We start from the raw sequence: 18,662 nt of genomic DNA, 5'->3' as shown, positions 1-18,662 counted from the left end.
CCCCCCCGTTAAGCGCCACGGTGTCGGCGGTTCGAAGCAGCGATCGCCCGCCCCCCTCCCCTCCACGCGAGAAGCGAGACATGTGCGAGCACCCCAGAGAAGGTACGCGCGAGAAAAAGCAAAGAAGGGCCCAGGGACGCAGCGATATATCTGGATGCAGTCAACAGTTGGGCTGCCAGTCCGGTGGCAGCATCACCGGTATCGCATGCCGCTTCGGCTCAGCGCACTTGAGCAGCGACGCGTCCGCATTGGTGAAGAGGCGGCGCACGCGCACCGCATACACCCGCGTCTCCTTCGACTCCGCCGGCAGACGGCACGCCGTGGGCGACTGCTGGTGCTGTTGTTGTGCATCGTAGCTCATGTACCCGCACTTCCTCTGACTGCGGGGACTTTGGTGAGGGGTGTGTTTGGCGTCGCGCACATGCCGAGGATGCCCCCGATGCCATTCGCCGCCGCTGTAGTTGCTACCACCAGCGACGGTGCTGCCACCCCCATCACCGCAGGTGCGCAGAAGCGTCGGCGAGTCGGTGCTGTTACCTGTCCGGTAGAGTAGGCTTAGCGAGGGGTGCGAGTCTGGCCGCAGCTGCGCGTTGGTACCGCTCTGCGACGGTGACGCAGGCGGGGGACCACTTTGGCGGTACTCGACCTGCCCACCAGCCGTGGCAGCAGTGGGAAATTCCCTGGGCAGGGCACCGTCACCGCCGCCGTCGGGGCTGCGCGCCTCTTCCGTGTCATCCATGTCGTTCCCGAGTTCAGCCGGCGAGAGGGCTGGCGGCGGTGCCGACGTGATGCTGCCCTGACGAACAGTGCCGTCGCTGCACTGAGAAAAGGCGATGGCGTCCGTGAGTGCCGCCTCTATCGCCGCTGGCGGTGCCGCACCGGTGATGCTCTCGTTACGAGGGGACCGCGTGATGGTGCGCTCCGATGGCGGCCCCGATACGCCATTGCCGCGATGACCGTGCATGCGCGGCGCTGACGCGTGCGCCGTCATGGGTGACGTTGCTGCTGTGGTGTGCGGCGTGGTGCCACTCATGCCCTCGTCCAGCGACGCGGAGTAGCAGTCCGAGACGATGGTAGCGATACCGACGTTCTGGCTGCTGCTGCCGTGCCGCGCTGCTGATCGGCGCAGACGCGACTGCACGTAGGACGGCCTCAGAGTGTATCCCAGCTCGCACGTTGGCACCTCCGTCTTCGCCGCTGCTGACCGTGCTCTCGCTCGAGTCGCGATAAGGTCTGTGTACAGGCCCTCGGCCATCGCCACCGCGCGCTGCTTGACGGCGATGGAGGGTCCCACGACGTCGTAACATGTTTCTGCCTTCGCTGTCGCTGCTCTGTTGACGTCGTTGGCGCCGCTGGCGATGGCGCCGGCGGCCCTCGGCGTGTCGTCGTCGTCGTCGTCATCGTCGGTGAACCTTTCGGCTCCAGCGGCGTATAGGTAGGCTACCGGCTGCTGCTGTAGTTTCTGAAATGGCGTCGACACCGAGAAGCTCAACAGCTCGGTGCGCTTCGCATCCATCGACGCATGCAACTCCCACCCCCGTGACTCGGCGGCGTTGAACGTCACGGCCATCACCACCCCTGCTGCGGAGGACGCCCGGTGAACCGGCGGCAACTCGTTGGCTGCTGTGGCAGTGCCGTCACCTCCATCAGGCCGACTACGACGCGTCTTCATCGGATGCTGCCGAGGTTCACAGAAAAGAATTGTGTCGTGTAGGTACGGCACGTACACCCCGCATCTGCCCACACCACGACGAGCTTCAGACGCAGCAGCGCCGAGATGCGTCTGCGACATGGGCACCTGCGCACTCTTGCGGAAGTAGTCCTCGGCGAACGTGAAGCCGCTCTGCTTCCACATATGGCGCCGATCAGTGGTACCGCTCGCCGCACCTTCCCACACGGTGGCCGCCGCTGGTCGTGCCGAGTATGCTCTGGTTGCTGCGGCGTTGCCGCTTCCCAGCGTGCGCTGCGGGCTCCACTGACGCCGCGACCACCGCTGCTTCGGCGGCGGCGGTGGCACGTTGTTGCTCTGCTCTACCTCTTTGTAAGCGGCGTTTGCATCCGCGTTGCGTGTCGCGGCGCGGACACTGTGCGCGGCCACCGGGTGCTCTTTCGCTGCTGGGTTGAAGACGCGTCGCAGCGGGCGGCGCTCGCCCGTGGCAGCGTCGAAGGCGGACTCCGCAAAGTCGCGCCGCCACTCATACATCGGGGCGCGCAGCTGCGCCATTCGCTCGCGCACGCATTGCCGCCGCTCCAGCGGTGGCGCGAAAAAGTCCAAATTGGCGCGGGACGTCATGGCGGGCCGGCGCGCAAGAGGCCCCCAGACAGCCGCAGCGATGCACTGCTTTTCCCCCCTCTCTCTCTCCTCTCTCTCTTTTCCCCCACCTCCTGTCTGTCTGACTGTAATGTAATGTGAGTGCGTGTCGCGAGTGAGGGAGGGTGTGTGCGAGTGTCTGCAGGGCTTCGTCGTAAAATTACCTCAGCGCCTGGATACCTGAATGGCAGCGAAAGAGAGGGGGAGGAAGGGCCGGTGTAAGATGAGGGGGTGGAGGAGAGAGACCTCACTCACTCAAGCTTTCTCTGTTGTGTGTAGTGAGTGTGTGTGTTGTGTGCGTGTGTGTGAGTGTGCATAAGGCCGTTTTGCGCTATGCATGATGACGTAGCGCGAGTTGTCGCCGCCGTTGGCAATGTTTGCGTTGTCGTGGCGGTCGTACACCGGCACATGGCGTGGGAGGGGAGGGGAGGGTGTTGAGGGGATTGTGGGCGGTGGACCACCACCACCCCCACCGTCATCCCGACACAGACACGCACAGGTGCACATCGATGCCCAGGTGGAGGGGGAGGAGTAAGAGGGGAGGGAGGAGGATAGTAGCGAAGAGTCAGAGAGAGAGAGGGTGTGTGAAACAGTGATGCACTCATGTGCGTCGGTGCTTGGCAGTGGTGAGGAAGGGCAGGCGAGGCCTCGCCGCTATTTCACTGCTCACGAGTACTCGTCGACTGAGACGCACGACACCATGCAGGAGTGGGGGAGGTGTCACTCCGTTCCCTCCTCCTACCGCCCCCCTCGATCCGTGCGTGGAGCCCTCTGTCCATGTACGCGTACGTGCATGCTGTATTCTGCAGCATCGCGTGCCCGTCTCCCTTCCCTCTTACTCCTCGCTCGTCCGCTGGGATGGTTTGTGCTGAATGAGGCTTCGCTCTCAAAACATTTCTTCATGCGCCGCCCCCCCCTCCGCCCCCTCTCCACCACCGTGGCGGCGCGAGAAGAGAATGGGGGCAGGGCCAGGGAGCGGGGGGACGCCAGACACGCGCAAGCGAGCGAGAGCGAGAAGAGTTGGAGTTAGGCAGTCGTCTCCACGCCGCCTCCCGCTTTCCTGCCTCGCTATCCCCCCTCCGCGAGTGCCGTCAGTCCTCGTCTGCGAAGAGCTCCTGAATGACACCGCTGTAGCGCTGGTGGATGGCAGGGCGGAAGAGTCGTCCCGTCGCGGTGCGGGTGTAATGAGCAGCGTCCCACACACCGTGCAGAACGCGTACGTGCCGCACGCACTCGTGCGGGGCGATGCCGCCGTGCTGCGTCGCCCACGCCACAAGCGAGGTGGCGGCGACCTGGTTGAGTGCCGAGTCGCCCAGGCACTGCGGCCACTCCCCAATGGCAGACAAAATCCAGCTCCGCTGCTGCGAGGTGGATGAGCTCGGTGGCGAGTATGACGACGCCGGCCTCGCCACGGCCGCGGCGGTTGTCTGAAGGAAGTCCCACAGATGGTGCTCATCAGTGAGGACGAGGGCGCAGACGTACCGCCGGTAGGGATGCACCAGCACGCAGACCCCGCCCTTCAGGCAGAGGGGGTGCTGCGCGTAGAGCGCCTCGAGGGGCTCGAGAGCGATGCAGTGACCATTACTCGTCGTGGCGTGGTGCGGACGCAGGGAGGCGATGCGGCGAAAAGAGCCATCCGGGCAGCGCTCCACGACGTCCTCGGTGTGCAGCCAACCACTCTTTTCTAGGACCGCCGCCGTCCTCTCCGGCTGCCGGTAGTAGCCGGCCATGACGGTGGGGCCGCGCAGCAGCAGCTCACCTGTTGGCCGCTCTGACTGATGCGACCAGCCGCAGCCACCACCACTCGAGGGTGCCGCTGCCGTGGCGAAGACGTCACGCATTTTTACGTGTACGGGGCCCAGCGGGCCGCCGATCGAGTCGAGCTGCGTCGAGCAGTACGCTTGTTGCAGCCCGCACCCGGAAGCCTCCGTGACGCCGTACGACTGCACGAGGGACACGCCGCACACGACCGACAAGTACTCTTGGTCCCGTGGGTGCAGCGCAGCGGCACCGGGACCGCCACGGACAAGTACGAGCCGACAGCGGCCACCGAGCAGCTCGCGCGAGGGGGCGAAGATGGTGGTGAGCAGGAACGGTGTGTGCAGTCCGCGCCGCATCGCCTGCCGCCGCGCCTCGTACGCGGCCTCAAACAGCAGCTGGCGATAGCCGGTGGACACCATCGACTCGACGGTGCGGCGCAGGCGCGCCAGTGTGGCCGGTAGCGCGGGGAATACGGTCGGCCTGTACTCGGTGAGGTCGCCGTGCGGACGCGCCCACGTGTCAAAGAGAGTCCGGCGCGTGCCGTAGCACACGAGGAGGCCGCGGACGAGCGCGGCGGTCTCCGCCACAAACTCGCCGATGTCGTGCAGGGGGAGGTACGCCATGTACGACGGCCGCCCCGCTGGGGCTGAGCGGGAGCGCAGGGCAGGCATATAGGCCGTCGTGTAGCGGGCAATGCGGCTGTTGCCCTGCCCACCACGTCCGGTACTCTCGGCGGTGCTGCCGCCGATGTCGGTCGAGTTAAGGTATTCGTGGTGGGCAGCCACAGATGCCTTGAGGGCACCATGTGTGAGGAGGACACCTTTGGGATCGCCTTCGGTGTAGAAGATAAAGGCGAGGTCGTCTGGCCGGAGAGGGGCGAGTGGCAGCCGCGGCAGCCCGTCCTTGATGGCCATCGGTGGCGTGCCGGTCAGGGCGGCGTTGCCTGCCAGAAGCGATGACGTTGGCATCGTGCGTAGAGAGCCGCCGCAGGTCCTGCGCCGAGGAAACTCGGTTAGCGCCTTTCTTTCCTCCATTGGCACCAAGACGCGCCTTGCGGGAGCGTTGACGGAGAGCCTCGTGCTGCTGCCGCTCTTGCCACCCTTGGCGGCGGCGGCACCGAGCAGCATGATGGGGGTCGTTTTAGCACTGTCGGATGCTGCCTGCGCTGTGCTCATACCGCTGTCACTGACGGCGGCAGTGGGGCCGGGCTTGGCGCTGGCGGTCGCGGACGCAGTACTCCCATCCTGCGAGGCGGCTGCCGTGGATGTGGAGCCGTAGAAGTCATCCATACCAAGCCCACTGCTCCCACGAAGACAATGGCGAGAGGTACCTGACGGCGACGAAGGCGCAGCAGCACCACCACTACCACCGCCGCCGGCGCGTGCGCAGCGTTGCTGCTGCTGGTAGCGTAGACGAGCCTGCTGCTGCTGCTGTTGCTGCTGCAGCCGCTGCTCTCGTAACTTGCGTTGACGCCACACCCTAAGTTTCTTCTCGCCATGCATGAGCACGTCGCTCCACCAAAGCGCCTCTTCTTCGTCTTCACCTTCTTCGTCCCCGGCTTCATTGTCCCCCTCCACACCGGGGTCGTGGGTCCGGTGCGACGACTGCGGCTCTCGCATGTTCGCACGCGACCACCACGACCCCGGTGCCGCGTCAGATGACGCACTGCTGCGCATCGCTGCGGCGTGGACGTCCCCGCCGTCGCTGCGGCAGTCGCGCGGGGGTCCGCTGCGCCGGACGACGATGAACATGGAAGGATGGGCATGTCGTTTCTTTCGCGGCTGGACTGAAGTCCACTGAGGCGGCACGGTCCCTGCTGCGTCACCACTCGCACACGCGCCATGATTGCCATCATACATGTCGCCCTCATCGCCATCGTAGTCCTTCATGCTGCTCACAGACGTGGGTGTAAGCGGGGCTGGCGCGCGAGCGCTGCGAGCCGCCGCCGCCGCTGCTGCTGCGGCATCGTCAAAGTGCCGGCGCAAGGCACGGTGAACAACGGGACTACACACAAGCGCCTTCATCTCCGGCGCTGTGTCCATGGCAGCCCGCGCCATAGTCCGTGCCGAGCTGTCGAAGACGACGACAACGAGGCCGACACTCCAAGCTGCGTAACACGTGACGAGCCACTCCCAACGCGTGTCCTCGACGATGCCGATCAGGTCACCAGGACGCAGGCCCATACTGCAAAGACCGAAGCCGAATGCCTCCACGCGCGACCACCATACATCTGCGGTCATGTACTGCTGCGGGCCAAGGTAGTAGAGTGAGGGTGGCTCGGAGTGCTGCTGGTCCTGCTGCTGCTGCTGCTGCTGCAGTGAGGGTAGAGGGGCTGCGGCGCTGCTACCGCCATCACCGACGAGGGGAGCGGAGGGGTGTGAGCAGCGCTTGCGTGGCACATCGCTCACTGGCGGGCACGACGTGTCGTCCTCAATCTCGCCACGGGCGTTGTCCACCCGACCACCACCGCCGCCGCCGCCGTTGGTAAGCCGCCGCCAAAGCGGATCTTCCGGTGGCAGCTCCGTCACGCGATCAATACTGCGCCAGCAGACGAGCGGCGCGGCGCCAATGCGGCGGCAGGCTGCCGCCATCTCCTCCACCAGTGAAATGAAGCGGCCGGTGTCGTGCGCGGTGCTGTCGAGGCCCTCTCCCGTCGTCAGCAGCGTGCGTGTCGTGCTCGTACGTGGCGCGTCACGCCGGCTGGACGGAGTTTCTTGAGGGTCGTGGAGTCCCTTTTGCGGCTGTTGTTGCGTCGGTAGCGGTGGCGTTGGAGACCATGTGGCCACCTTGATGGTCATGTCCTCGCCTCCGGCATTCGCGGCGGTGTCTAGCAGGAAGACGCTCGGGATGGTTGGCGCCATGCTGCCCGCTAGTACCGAAGGGACCGACTGCGTAGTCAGCGCCGCGGACGACGCCTTCTCCGTGTACAGGGCCGTATGCTGGTTGAGGTAGTAGTCCCGCAGCGTGGGCAGTGGCACGCGCGCCATCTGCGGTGCGGCGTACACGACGCTCTCGACGTCGCGGTACGCCTTCTCGTCCTCGTCGAAGAAGTACTGAAAGGCGTCCGCACAGTCCATTGGGCCAACCTCGTCTTCGTCCTCGTCCACGTCGCCGCCGCCTGCGTCCTCCTCTTCGTCCGTCCTCGCGGCTGCGGCATTACCACAAGTGCTTGGCGGCGCTCGACAGTGCAGAGCATCACCTGGCAAGACCAGCCGTTTCACACTGTCGCAGTCCTTCGCCACAGGCGCACCAGCCGGTGGGCTGATCGTCAGCCCACCGGCTGGTGCAAGGTGTGGCGTGGGCGTCTGCGTTGAGGTCGCTGTCGCCAGCATGGAAAGGGGAGGCACCGCGTTGTTGCTGCGCTGTCTCCTTGGCGAAGCAGCCGGTGTGAGGGGGGCGGTGGCCGTGGCGCTGGGCATAAACACCATTGTGGAGGGTGACGGGGGGCGATCTTGCGGCTGCATGGGCGGAGTGGTCGAGGGGGAGCTCGCCACCCCTGCCGATGCCAGTGGTGGTACTACGGGGAGCGAGCTGGTGTACAGAGCGTTGTCCACTGCCGGCTGTTCTATCGCATGATGGTGCAACTGCGGATGCACCTGACTTGCTGAGGGCGGGATCGGTACTGATTTCGTGGCGAGCAGGCGTGTAAGGAGTAGACGCGAGATCTCGGCGGCCGCGTCGACGTCGACATCGGTGGCGCCGGCACCAGTGTTGTCTCCGTCGTTGCGGACCTCAGGAGGGTTGACAACGTGCTTGTCAGATGCACTCATATCGCTGACAGCACCTGCGAAGGATGTTGGTGGCGGCGCGCCTTTTTCGGTTTCCCCTGCCCGACTCGCCACGGCTGTCCGTTCAGTGGCCTCATCGCTCACCGCGCCCGTCGGCGTCGTGGTCGTGGTGGTGGCAATCAAAGGGCTATCTTGGCGTGAGTGCTGGTTATAGTGGCGCGCATCGGCAAGGAGCGGGACCGAGCACTGCTGCTGAAACGAAGTGTAGTGGTTGTGCTGAGTGGCGCGGAGGTTTGGGTAGAGGGACTGGCTGTTGCGGCACTGCAGCAGTGTTACGAGCAGCGTGCCCATCGACGAATGCTGGGCCGTTCCAGACACCCACCCACCCACCCACCCACACACACACACACCCGCCCCACACACAAAGTACTGGCGGCGATGCGCAGGAGTCAGTTGAGGGAAGGGAGTAAATAAAAGGGAGGAAGAGAGAGGCGCTGTGTAGGTACGGGGCGACTACACGCCGGCGCACACTACCGGTGTGAGTGTCCACGCACAGGAGGACCCACAGTCGTGACGGAAAAGATGGACAAGCGAGTGTGTGTGTGTGTGTGGGTGGGGAGAGAGAGCAGGGTGGAGATGGACGGCTGCGACAGAGGGATGTCAGGACGGCACTGAGAGAGCAACTACAAGAAATGAAGCGCATTCCTCATGCTCACTGGTAAGGCGCGGAGACAGCGGATTCAAACATGTTAAGCTTCGTGTGTGTGTGGGGGGGGGGGGATGGGAACGTGTGCCGGCGCACACGATGGCTGAATGTGCCCCGCAGAGGAGGCGCGGAGTGGAGTAGAGGGGCAGTGCCCACATACGTGTGCGTGTGGGTGGGTGAGTGCGTGTGCGCGTCATAGGAGGAAAGACAGACAGGCGGGCGGGGCGGGGGAGAGGGCAAAGTGAGGCAATTGCGCGCCTCGCGACGAACAAGAAATCGATTGCCCATGAGCAGGGCACAGAGACTCCATCAGCGCGTCCGGTACCACTTCGAGCGTCGGCATCTGAACGTGCGCCTGATCGCCAGACGCAGACCGCCTCCCTCCCTTGCCCTTCCCTCCTCTCCACTCGACTCAACACGGCACACTCGCATCCCCTTCGCCTCCCTTCTCTTTTCTCCGTCATTTGCTTTCATCGCTCGTCGCGCTCCGCTTACCCCCCCTCTCTCCTCCAACGGATGACAGGGAGGGAGGGAGGAGGGAGGCACACACACACACACACCTCAGCGCGTGGCGTCACCAGGGGGGGGGAGGGCCAGTCCCTCCGCACTCTCTGTGTAGGGGAGGGGGGAGAGGCTGAGCAGCCCCCCTCCCCCACCCCAGCCAATGCCGAGCCACTGATGCTGGCAGTGAACGCGACTCGAGCACATCTCACCCGGCCCTCACTGCCCACTGGCGTGGGGAGGCTGAGCCACCACCCCCCTGTGAGGGATGCACCGCGTGGCGACCGACACAGTGGGAGCGGCGGTGAGGCGACCTGCGAGGCAGAGGCCGTGCTCCGGTGACTGGGTCGACGCATGGCATTCGCGCGTGTGTGTGGGTGTGTGTGTGTGTGTGTCCACCGCTGCCTTGCACCGCGCAATGGTGTTCCCCCTCCCTCCCCCTCTCTGTGGCAGGCCTGGTGGAGTGGAGTGGGGGGAGTTTGACCACGCGCGATGTATGACAGCGAACGGGGTACGTTGAAGCGAAATCCCTTGCACGCCCTGGCAGGTCGTGCCTCACCTAAGCAACGCGCTTTTCAGTGTTTTCGCACATTTGGTTGTGCCCATTTCATGTTCGAGTTCACTTTTTTCTGCTGTGTGGCAACTACGGCTTCGAAGCCACACACTCAGCACCTCTGTGCGCTTCAACTCGAGTGCCGCGCTCTGGCACAGCTGTGGGAGTGAGGGACCCTGAGCCGGACAGCGAACGATCGCTCTTTTCAGTCTCCTCTGTTGTGGTCTCGTGGACAAACGGGCCCAAGCGGGATAGTGCGGTGGTGGGGCTGTCGCATCGCGTTGTCTAGTGTGCGCTCGAGTATAGAGGCCCACGTGCAAACCCCCCGCAGCCATCGCTGAGGCGCTGCTGTGCCATGCAGTTGGCAAAGGTCAGAGGGAGTTGTGTCACCATCCTCGAGGAGGGCAATGCGTGCGTACCGTGTGACGGATAAAAGACGAGGACTGAGTGTCGAACATACGCAGTCGTGCCTTGCCGGGCGTTCCACCTCAGGTCAGAATGCTGACTAGCCCGTGATGCCGCGCGTGCAGGGGTACGTGGTAGTGCTTCTCTCTGTAGGTGCTGGCTTGGTGGCCAGTCATGTGCACTCGCAATGGAGTGGCGTTGTCGTGTAGTGTTGGAGAGGTCCAATCCAGTTCGTGGGTTGCGCGCTTCCTGTGTGGCCCGCCACCTCCTGCGAGCATCTCCCATTGGCCTTCTCTGGCATCGTCTCTCTCTCCGAGTCACCTAAGGACCATCTTTGCCTCTGTTTGTTTCGCGAGGGTTGTAGCCGCTGGTGCTGCTCCCCATGCGCCTTCTCCGCGGAATCCACCTCAGTCACCGCCCTCAACCTCGGCCACACGACCCCTGTGACCATAGCACTCTGGAGTAACCACCGCCGTCGTCGTGGTGGGATGAGCTTTGCCGCATGTTTGCCCTCAGATCCGCTGGCCTGGCGATTCATCTTGTCGACCTCACCAGGTGCGAGAGCGCTCAGCTGCCTTGCCATCACGCCCACGCCTGCCACACCCACCTGGCTCCCTTGGACGTCGTGGGCAGGAATATGTACCCTTCACCAAGTAATAACCTTATCCTCCAGTTTCTTGTGAAACCCTGCCACAGCACTCTCCGCGGCCGCCGACGAGGCCGCCGCTTGCTGCCTTCACCTCAGCCGGTAAGAGGGGAATGCGTTGAGTTCACGTCGCTTTGAAGGGAAAAAGAGGGTACTGCAGTCTGGCAACTCGCTCACCAGCGGGAGGCCACTGCGTCCCGTGTCCCCCGGAGGCTGGCCACAAGCCAATGACGTACATCGATGAGGCCCCAAGTGCTGAAGTGGAGGATCACGTGCATCAGTGCGTAGCCCGCCTCGTTCAGGTCATTTGAGAAGAGCACGCACTAGCCCAGCCTCACCGCCATGGGAGTCCAATGACCTTGCCGGGCGAGACTCACGGAACTTTCCTCTCCTCTCCTCTGGCTCTCCGCGAGCTGCGGGCTTTTAATGCGTTGCTGCTCCCTTTCTTCTCAACGTGCCTCAGCCTTGCTCTGCTCTTGCCATCCACGGGTAGCGTTTCAGCTGATGCTCGCGCAGACGTCTCTCCTTCACGAGGTACGTCACGCTGCCCAGGCTGTCTTCAGGTTGCCTCGACGCTGAGAGGGCTGCCAGAATCGTCCTCCTTCTCTGTCTTCAGTTCCACCACCGCTGCGGTGTAATCTGCCCCCCCCCCCCATTTACTTCTCCAGGAGTGCGAGAGACGGCGCTGGCATTCGCGTGTTACCGACTCCCGATAACGAGACGAGCGCAGCCCTTTTTGCTTAGCCAGCGTGTTGTCGGCAAAGGGGGAGGGGGAGGGGGCAACTATACGGTGCAAGAGGCGTGCGTTGCCGCGGCCCTGCTGTGCGAGCCATGGAGAGGACAGGCGCAAGCGGTCATGCAGGCTTGAAGAAGAGAGAGGGGTGGTGGTTCGATCACGAGACAGCATTCCACGGCCCTGCTCTGGGCCCTTAGAGAGATGACGCTTTTCTCGGCGGTCGCCACGTGCCAGCCCCTCTGAGCCCGGCCAAAGTGCATGCGACCTCTGGGCTCCTCTTCATCATCTGCGGAGGCTTTGAAACACAAGGGGAGGGGGAGGGATGCAGGTGGGAAAGAGGGTGGAGGACGAGTGCTGGCTGTCCACCACCACGACCACCCGCCCTGTGATGGACGCTGTTGAGGTGAGCGTGTGTGTGTGTGTGCGTGTGTGTCGTGGGCACGCCCATGTTCTCAAACAGGAGGAAACAAAAAAGAGAAATCCATGAGGAAGAGGGAGGAGAGAGAGGGAGGGTGCAGGCAGCGACGCTGAGGTGCACACACACCCACCCACACCCACACCCACACACGGTCACCTACTCACAGCCACGCAGGGAAGGCATCGGTGGTGGGATTGGGTGGGAAGGGGGTGGAGGGAGAGGCGGGGCAGGTGGCCGTGAGGATGGATGTAATTCTTCTTAAAGAGACCAAAAGGCAAAGAGAAGGTGGTGGGGAGGGGGAGAGGGGAAAAGAGAGGTCGAAGGCAGTGAGAGAGAGACACACACACACGCACAGACTCACAAGAAGCCCCCCGCGCCGAGGGAGTCAGTGAGGGAGGGTGCACGGGATGGGGAAGGCAGAGAGGGACAAGGGGTGCGCATGCGGTTGACGCGTCTCCCCGCAGTGTGTCGGCCGTTGACAGGAATGAGGGGGGGGTACTGGAGACCACCTGTGGAGCCCAGGGAGGCGCGCCTTGGTCATGCCGAACAACCCACTTCTCGAAGCAGAGAAGACGACGACGACGACGGGGGTGGGTGGGTGGGTGAAACGACATAAAGGCAACAGTGAAGCGTAAGATCAATACGGCGAGCGGGGTGGGGAGGATTGGCGAGGGTACTGACGTGGGTGGAGGTGAGGGGTGGGAGAGACCGCTGGGCGGATGCTCACCCTCCCCCAGAAGCAATCCAGCAGACAAAAAAGAGTGCTGATCAGCCCAGGTGACCCACACACACTCACACTCACACACACCCCCACCCCCACTCGAGGGAAGAAGCACATCAAGGTACATCAACAGACAACAACATAGCAATAGAGAGAGAGAGCACAGAGGGCACAATCAGGAGGGGCGGAGAGACGCGCACTGATACCCGTGCCTACACTAGGCGCGGAGGGCTCTGCAGAGAAGAACGCCACAACCGAAGAGAGAGAAGCGAGAGAGAAGAGAAGAGAGAGAAGAGAGAAGAGATGATGTGTGTGGTGTGTGTGTCTCGGTAAGAGAGAGGGAGAAGAGAGAAGCGAGAGAGGGAGGGAGGGAGAGAGCGCCACAGAGCAAAACGTGTCTGCGCCGCGGCTCTCTCCCTCTCACTCACACGTGTGTTGTGTGTGCGTGTGCGCTTAAACGAGAAGAGGCGTGGCAGGGGCATGTGGGGGGAGAAGAGGAGCGCACACACACAAGAGAGGAGACACACGTTAGGGGGAGGGGAGGGGCAGTAAAACGAGAGAAGAAAACACCGACAGGGAACCGCCGAAGGAAAAGGCAGTAGGGATGATGGTCGCCCGGCGCGCGCGTCGGTGTGCGTGTATCGGTGGGGGCGGGAGGGGGTGGGGAGGCGAACAGAGAGGTAGATAGGTGGGTAGAGAGACGCGTCTGACGCTGCGGAGCTTGGTTGATCGCAAGTGCACCCTGCGCACAACGCCTTTTCATCACTTGGTGGCGTGCTGTGCAAGCTATACTGCTTCGCTTCCTCTTCGACTAATCCACCCACGCCCGGTCCCTCGACACACACACACACACACACGGCCCACCTAGTCATCTGTGAAGAGCTCTTCGATCGTCTGTGCGTACTGCGCGTCGATGACGCGACGCTTCAGCTTCTGGGCAGCCGTCAGGATCTCATTTTCTGGGGTCCACTCATCGTTCATCACGCGCACTCGCTTCACGCACTCAAAGGACGCGCGGTTCGAGGCGCGAGCAGTATCGGCCATCGATATCGCAGCTGCCTGCTGGAAGCGGTGGTCCTTCAGCAGGTCTGGGTACTCGCCCTCGATACCGTGCTTCGCCGCAAAGCTCTTCGCACGCGCCTCGTCCGTCAGCGCCAGTGCCGTGATGTACGGCTTGTCGGGGTGCACCAGCACACACACGCCGTTCGGCTGCAGCAGCTCGTTGCCAGAGTAGACCGCCTCCAGCGCCTCCAGTGCGATGTACTCGCCGAGGCAGTTCTTCGCCAGCGCCTTGATGCGGCCCACTATGCGCAGCTTGCCATCGGCGGTGAAGCTACCAACGTCGCCGGTGTGGAACCAGCCATCCGCGTCCAGCACCTCACGCGTGAGCTCGGGTTGTTTATAGTAACCCTTGAACAGGAACGGGCCGCGCAGGCAAATCTCGCCGCGCGGCTCTGGCGTGTCTGTGTGCTTGTACTCCTCGATGTCGAGCAGCTTAATCTCCTGGCCGGGCTCCATCAAGCCCGTCACGTTCGTTTCCAAGTCACCGGCGATCTGAATCGCACCGACGCACACAGACTCTGTCAGGCCGTAGCCAATCACCACGCGACCAAAGACCACGTTTATGAACTCCTGCGTCGCGGTCGACAGCGGACCACCGCCACTAAGCATGATCCGCAGGCGGCTGCCGAGCAAGGCGCGCGGCAGCTTGAACACCTTCTCGTTCCAGTACGGCGTGTCCTTGCCCGCCTTCAGTGCCGCCAGCCGGCTTTGGTAGGCGTGGTCGAACACCTCTCGCTTGAGCGTGCCCACCGGCGGCAGCTTCGCCTCCACGGCCTTCTTGATGGTGTCGAAGATACGCGGCACACCAGCGAGCAGGGACGGGTTGAAGGTGAGCAGGTCGCCGTGCGGCCGTGCGGTGGTGTCTGTCAGCGTGCGCGGGGTGCCGTAGCAGATGAGCGAGCCACGGAAGATGAACATGTTTGTGATGGTGAACTCCATGATGTGTGCCATGGGCAGGTAGGAGAGGTATACCTCATCCGGCCGCAACTCGCCGACGAGGTCCAGCATGCGCGGCTCGAGAGTGTGCAGGCCAGCGGTCAGCGTGCGGTGCGTGTGCATGACCCCCTTCGGGTCACCAGTCGTGCCGCTTGTGTACATGATCAGCGCCAGGTCGTCGTCATTTAGAGGACCCGAGCCCTTCGCCGCGCCGCTCTCGAGGTGTGCCGCGCCGAGCGCCTCCACCTGTTCGAAGCTCACCAACTGCACCCCGTGGGTGTCGAGCGAGCCGGGCAGGGAGCCGACGTGGATGATCGGTACCTGCGGCATGACGCCGTTCTTCATCAGCTTCAGCACATTTGCCACATTCACCGACCCGCACAGGATCGCCTGGCTCTCCGTCTCGTGCAGTGCGTGGGCCAAGGCCGCCTCTCCGAGGTTTGCGTAGACGGTGGCGGCGACGGCGCTGCGGGACCAGATGCCGTAGGCACCAATGAGCCACTCAACACACGTATCGAGGTAGATGGAGACGTTAGCGTTGATGGTGACGCCGAGGGCGGCAAGACCGGCGCCGAAGTTTTGTATGCGCTGTTCCACCTGTGCGTAGGTCATGTACACGGGCTCCTCGAAGTGCGTAATACTCATCATCCGCTCCTTCCCTGCCGGCCCTTTATTGCTACCGCTTGGCGACGGCACCGGCTCCTGTGTAACGCACTTTACCAGGCGGTAGGCAAGCGCGCGTTGGTCTGGACGCTCGGCGCAGCAGCGCATCATTGAGGTGTAGAACGTGGGTCGCGTGGCTGCCGCCTTAAGGATAGACTGGTGCTCCTCGGCGGACACGCCGCCTATGCGGTAGATGGCCGAGGCACGCTCGCTTTCCGTGTTGGGGACGCGTTGCACAAAACTGCCGCCGCACTCGGCGCGCCGGCGCTCGAACTCCTCGGCGCGCGGGTCGGACGTCATTTGCGCCGCGTTGCGCTGCGCCATCAAAGACACAAGGCAGGCGCCCATCGTTGCGAGTGTGTGCGGGGGGGGGAGGGGGGAAGAGCAGTTCAGCGATCCACCGGGATGTCCCTGCGTGGCGTATTCAGTGCTCGTGTGACTCGCAGCGGTGTCGTGCGAGGCATGCGTGTGTGGAAGGGGGAGAGAGTGATGAAGGATGAGGAGGCAGTTCGTGCCGATCTGCACGTAGGCGCGCATGACACCTTCCACGAAGACTGAGAGGGAGACACACACACACTGACAGAGCATCTGGTATCACTCTGTGGCCAGACAGGGTTCACGCCTCCACCGCTGTTTCCCAATCGAATGAAGCAAATCAAAGGAGGAGGAGGTGCAGCAGCAGCAAACAACTGGTGTCTGCTGCTGCTGCTGGCGCTACGGGCAGAGCGCTCTGTAAGAGAGAGACACACACACACACCGCAAACATGCGCGCTGCTTCACTGTGGCCGTGCCAGCCTGGCCTCTCTGCTGTGAAGAGGAACGGAAGAGAGGCAACTCCCTCCGTGTCAGAGCGGAACTTTGCTGGTTCAGCCTTCTCGCGGTTTCTCTCTTTTATTGTTTCCTTCATTTATCACCTCCTTTTCTCTCTCCCTACGAAGAAAAATGCGCTACACTTAAAAAGCGAGCGAGCGAGAGCGGGAGCAGGTGACCAGCATGGTAATATACGCTGCGAACGCCCCCCTCTCGGCACATCTCCTCCTCCCACTCCCACCCTCCCACCCCCTCCCTCACTCCCACCTCGCTTACTCCGCAAACAAACTTCTTATTTGTTTCTCGTACTGTCTTGCAACAACAGCACGCCTAAGTTTCAGCGCCGCTGTTAACTGGCCGTTCTCCGGCGACCACTCGTCCTCGATAAGGCAAATGTGGCGGACCACCTCAAAATCGCGGCGCCGCGCCGCGCGGGCCATCTCCGCCATCGACGTGGCAGCCTTCTCCAGTAGCTCCCTGCTCCCTAGCAAGGCTGGGTACTCGCCGCTGATTCCATTCTTCTCTGCGAAGTGCGTCACCCGGCCGGCGTCTGTCAGCACGAGGGCGCATATGTAGTTCTTGCTTGGGTCTACCAAGACGCAGAGGCAGTTGTTCAGGACCAAGGGGTGATTGCTGTAGAGCGCCTCCAGCGCCTCCAGTGCGATGTACTCGCCGAGGCAGTTCTTCGCCAGCGCCTTGATGCGGCCCACTATGGAGACGCGTCCTTCGCTGTCGACGCTGCCAACGTCGCCGGTGTGGAACCAGCCATCCGCGTCCAGCACCTCACGCGTGAGCTCGGGTTGTTTATAGTAACCCTTGAACAGGAACGGGCCGCGCAGGCAAATCTCGCCGCGCGGGTGCGGTGTGTCTGTGTGCTTGTACTCCTCCATATCCACTAGCTTCAGCTCTTCAGAAGCAAGAACCTGGCCTACAGCAGACGGCGTCAGGTCGCTGAGCCGCTGAATCGCACCGACGCACACCGACTCCGTGAGGCCCCACCCGTTGGCCATGATCCCGAAGACGACGTTCACGAACTCCTGCGTCGAGGGCGACAGCGGGCCACCGCCGCTGAGAAAGGCACGCACACGACCACCCAGAGCAGCGCGCGGCAGCTTGAACACCTTCTCGTTCCAGTACGGCGTGTCCTTGCCCGCCTTCAGTGCCGCCAGCCGGCTTTGGTAGGCGTGTTCGAACACCTCTCGCTTGAGCGTGCCCACCGGCGGCAGCTTCGCCTCCACAGCCCTCTTGATGGTGTCGAAGATACGCGGCACGCCGATGAACAGGGTCGGGCGGAACTGCGTAAGGTCGCCGTGCGGCCGTGCGGTGGCGTCTGTCAGCGTGCGCGGGGTGCCGAACCCGACGTGGGCGCGCCGGGCAAGAAGAATGTTCACCACACCGAACTCCATGATGTGTGCCATGGGCAGGTAGGAGAGGTATACCTCATCCGGGCTGGGCTCAATGACGCTGTAGAGCCAGTTGTCCATGGCGAGGATGCCGGCAGTGATGCTGCCGTGCGTGTGCATGACCCCCTTCGGGTCGCCAGTCGTGCCGCTTGTGTACATGATCAGCGCCACCGCGTCGTTGTTCTCTGGCGGCGCGACGCTGTGGTGCGCACCCGCGCCGTGACCCAGCGCCACCACGTCCTTCCACGACACCACGCGGCACCCGTGCAGCTCCGCGCACCCTGCTGCCGGCAGGCTGTCAAGGTAGATGAGCGTGCACGGAGGGAAGGCACCACTGCCGACGCCGCGCAGCAGGTTCGGCACGCTCTTGCCGCTGCACACAACTGCCTTGCACTCCGTCTCGCGCAGCGCGTAGAAAAGAGCGTCCTCACCTAGGTTGGCGTAGACGGTGGCGACGACCATGTCCTGCATCCAGATACCATAGATGGACGCCAGCCACTCCCAGCGCGTCTCCTCGTAAATGGAGACGTTGACACGCCTCGTGAGCCCCAGCTCGGCGAGGCCACGGCTGAAGCCAGTCACGGCATGCCACAACTCGCGGTACTTGAGGTTACACTGCTCGGAGAAGTATGTGATGTCCATCGGCCGCGATGATCCCGCCACCTGCTCCTTCACAGTCTTCTCAATCCTGCGGTACATGAGAGCGACATCATCGAGGTTATCTTGGCATAGCTGTGCAAACCTCGCTGTCTGGTTCGGGCCGTTGTAAAACAACTTTGCACACTCCTGCTGATCTGCCGGCGTGGGCTGCTTGCCGTTCAGGTAGGTGGCAGAGCTGGTAGGCGTCTCCGTACCGGCGACCGCTACGCTCAGGGGGCCGTACTTCTTCAAGTTCTCCGCATGCTGCCACGGCACCTCGCTGCCACGAGCCTTGTAGTCCATCAACGACGTCACACAGCCGCCCATCGCTCTGGCCTAATGGTGTATGCGTGTGCGCGCGCCTACAGTAGCGGTGCAGGGGAGAGGAGTTGGAGAGAGAGAGAGAGAGGCGGTAGGCGGTAGGGGGGAGGGGGGAGAGACGCGAAGAGGAGAGACGCACCGGCAGATGACCACCGCCTGCCCCACTCACGTAAGTCGCAGCGAGGGTGGAGAGTGCGGGGGAAGTGGCACCCAAAGAAGAGGTGGGGTAAGGGGGGGGGGGGGGGGGCGACGAGGGAGAGAGAGAGAGAGGAGAACGTAGCGAGGGCGAAGGGAAGACAGTCTCGTTTCAAAGTAGATAAGCGAAGGGCCCTTGCCACGGGA

General features: G+C 63.2%; 4 protein-coding genes across 4 annotated transcripts; all 4 read right to left on the bottom strand.

The window, feature by feature from the left end:
- Positions 1–160: 160 nt before the first annotated feature.
- Positions 161–2,293, bottom strand: LPMP_010540 (hypothetical protein; the record flags this gene model as incomplete). Its single annotated transcript, XM_010698394.1, has 1 exon — positions 161–2,293. The coding sequence occupies one exon, from the start codon at positions 2,291–2,293 to the stop codon at positions 161–163; it is 2,133 nt and encodes a 710-aa protein (XP_010696696.1).
- Positions 2,294–3,402: 1,109 nt separating this feature from the next.
- Positions 3,403–8,151, bottom strand: LPMP_010530 (long-chain-fatty-acid-CoA ligase, putative; the record flags this gene model as incomplete). Its single annotated transcript, XM_010698393.1, has 1 exon — positions 3,403–8,151. The coding sequence occupies one exon, from the start codon at positions 8,149–8,151 to the stop codon at positions 3,403–3,405; it is 4,749 nt and encodes a 1,582-aa protein (XP_010696695.1).
- A 5,199-nt stretch (positions 8,152–13,350) lies between these two features.
- Positions 13,351–15,495, bottom strand: LPMP_010520 (long-chain-fatty-acid-CoA ligase, putative; the record flags this gene model as incomplete). The annotated part of the gene is made up of 1 exon (XM_010698392.1): positions 13,351–15,495. One exon carries the CDS (start codon positions 15,493–15,495, stop codon positions 13,351–13,353), a length of 2,145 nt encoding a protein of 714 aa, XP_010696694.1.
- A 734-nt stretch (positions 15,496–16,229) lies between these two features.
- On the bottom strand, positions 16,230–18,326 carry LPMP_010510 (long-chain-fatty-acid-CoA ligase, putative; the record flags this gene model as incomplete). Its single annotated transcript, XM_010698391.1, has 1 exon — positions 16,230–18,326. The coding sequence occupies one exon, from the start codon at positions 18,324–18,326 to the stop codon at positions 16,230–16,232; it is 2,097 nt and encodes a 698-aa protein (XP_010696693.1).
- Positions 18,327–18,662: the final 336 nt, after the last annotated feature.

This window comes from Leishmania panamensis (assembly GCF_000755165.1).
Source record: "Leishmania panamensis strain MHOM/PA/94/PSC-1 chromosome 1 sequence".
In the NCBI taxonomy this organism is placed as follows: domain Eukaryota; phylum Euglenozoa; class Kinetoplastea; order Trypanosomatida; family Trypanosomatidae; genus Leishmania; species Leishmania panamensis.
The sequence above is the reverse complement of the archived record's forward strand: the minus strand, read 5'-3'. Positions and strand labels throughout refer to the sequence as shown.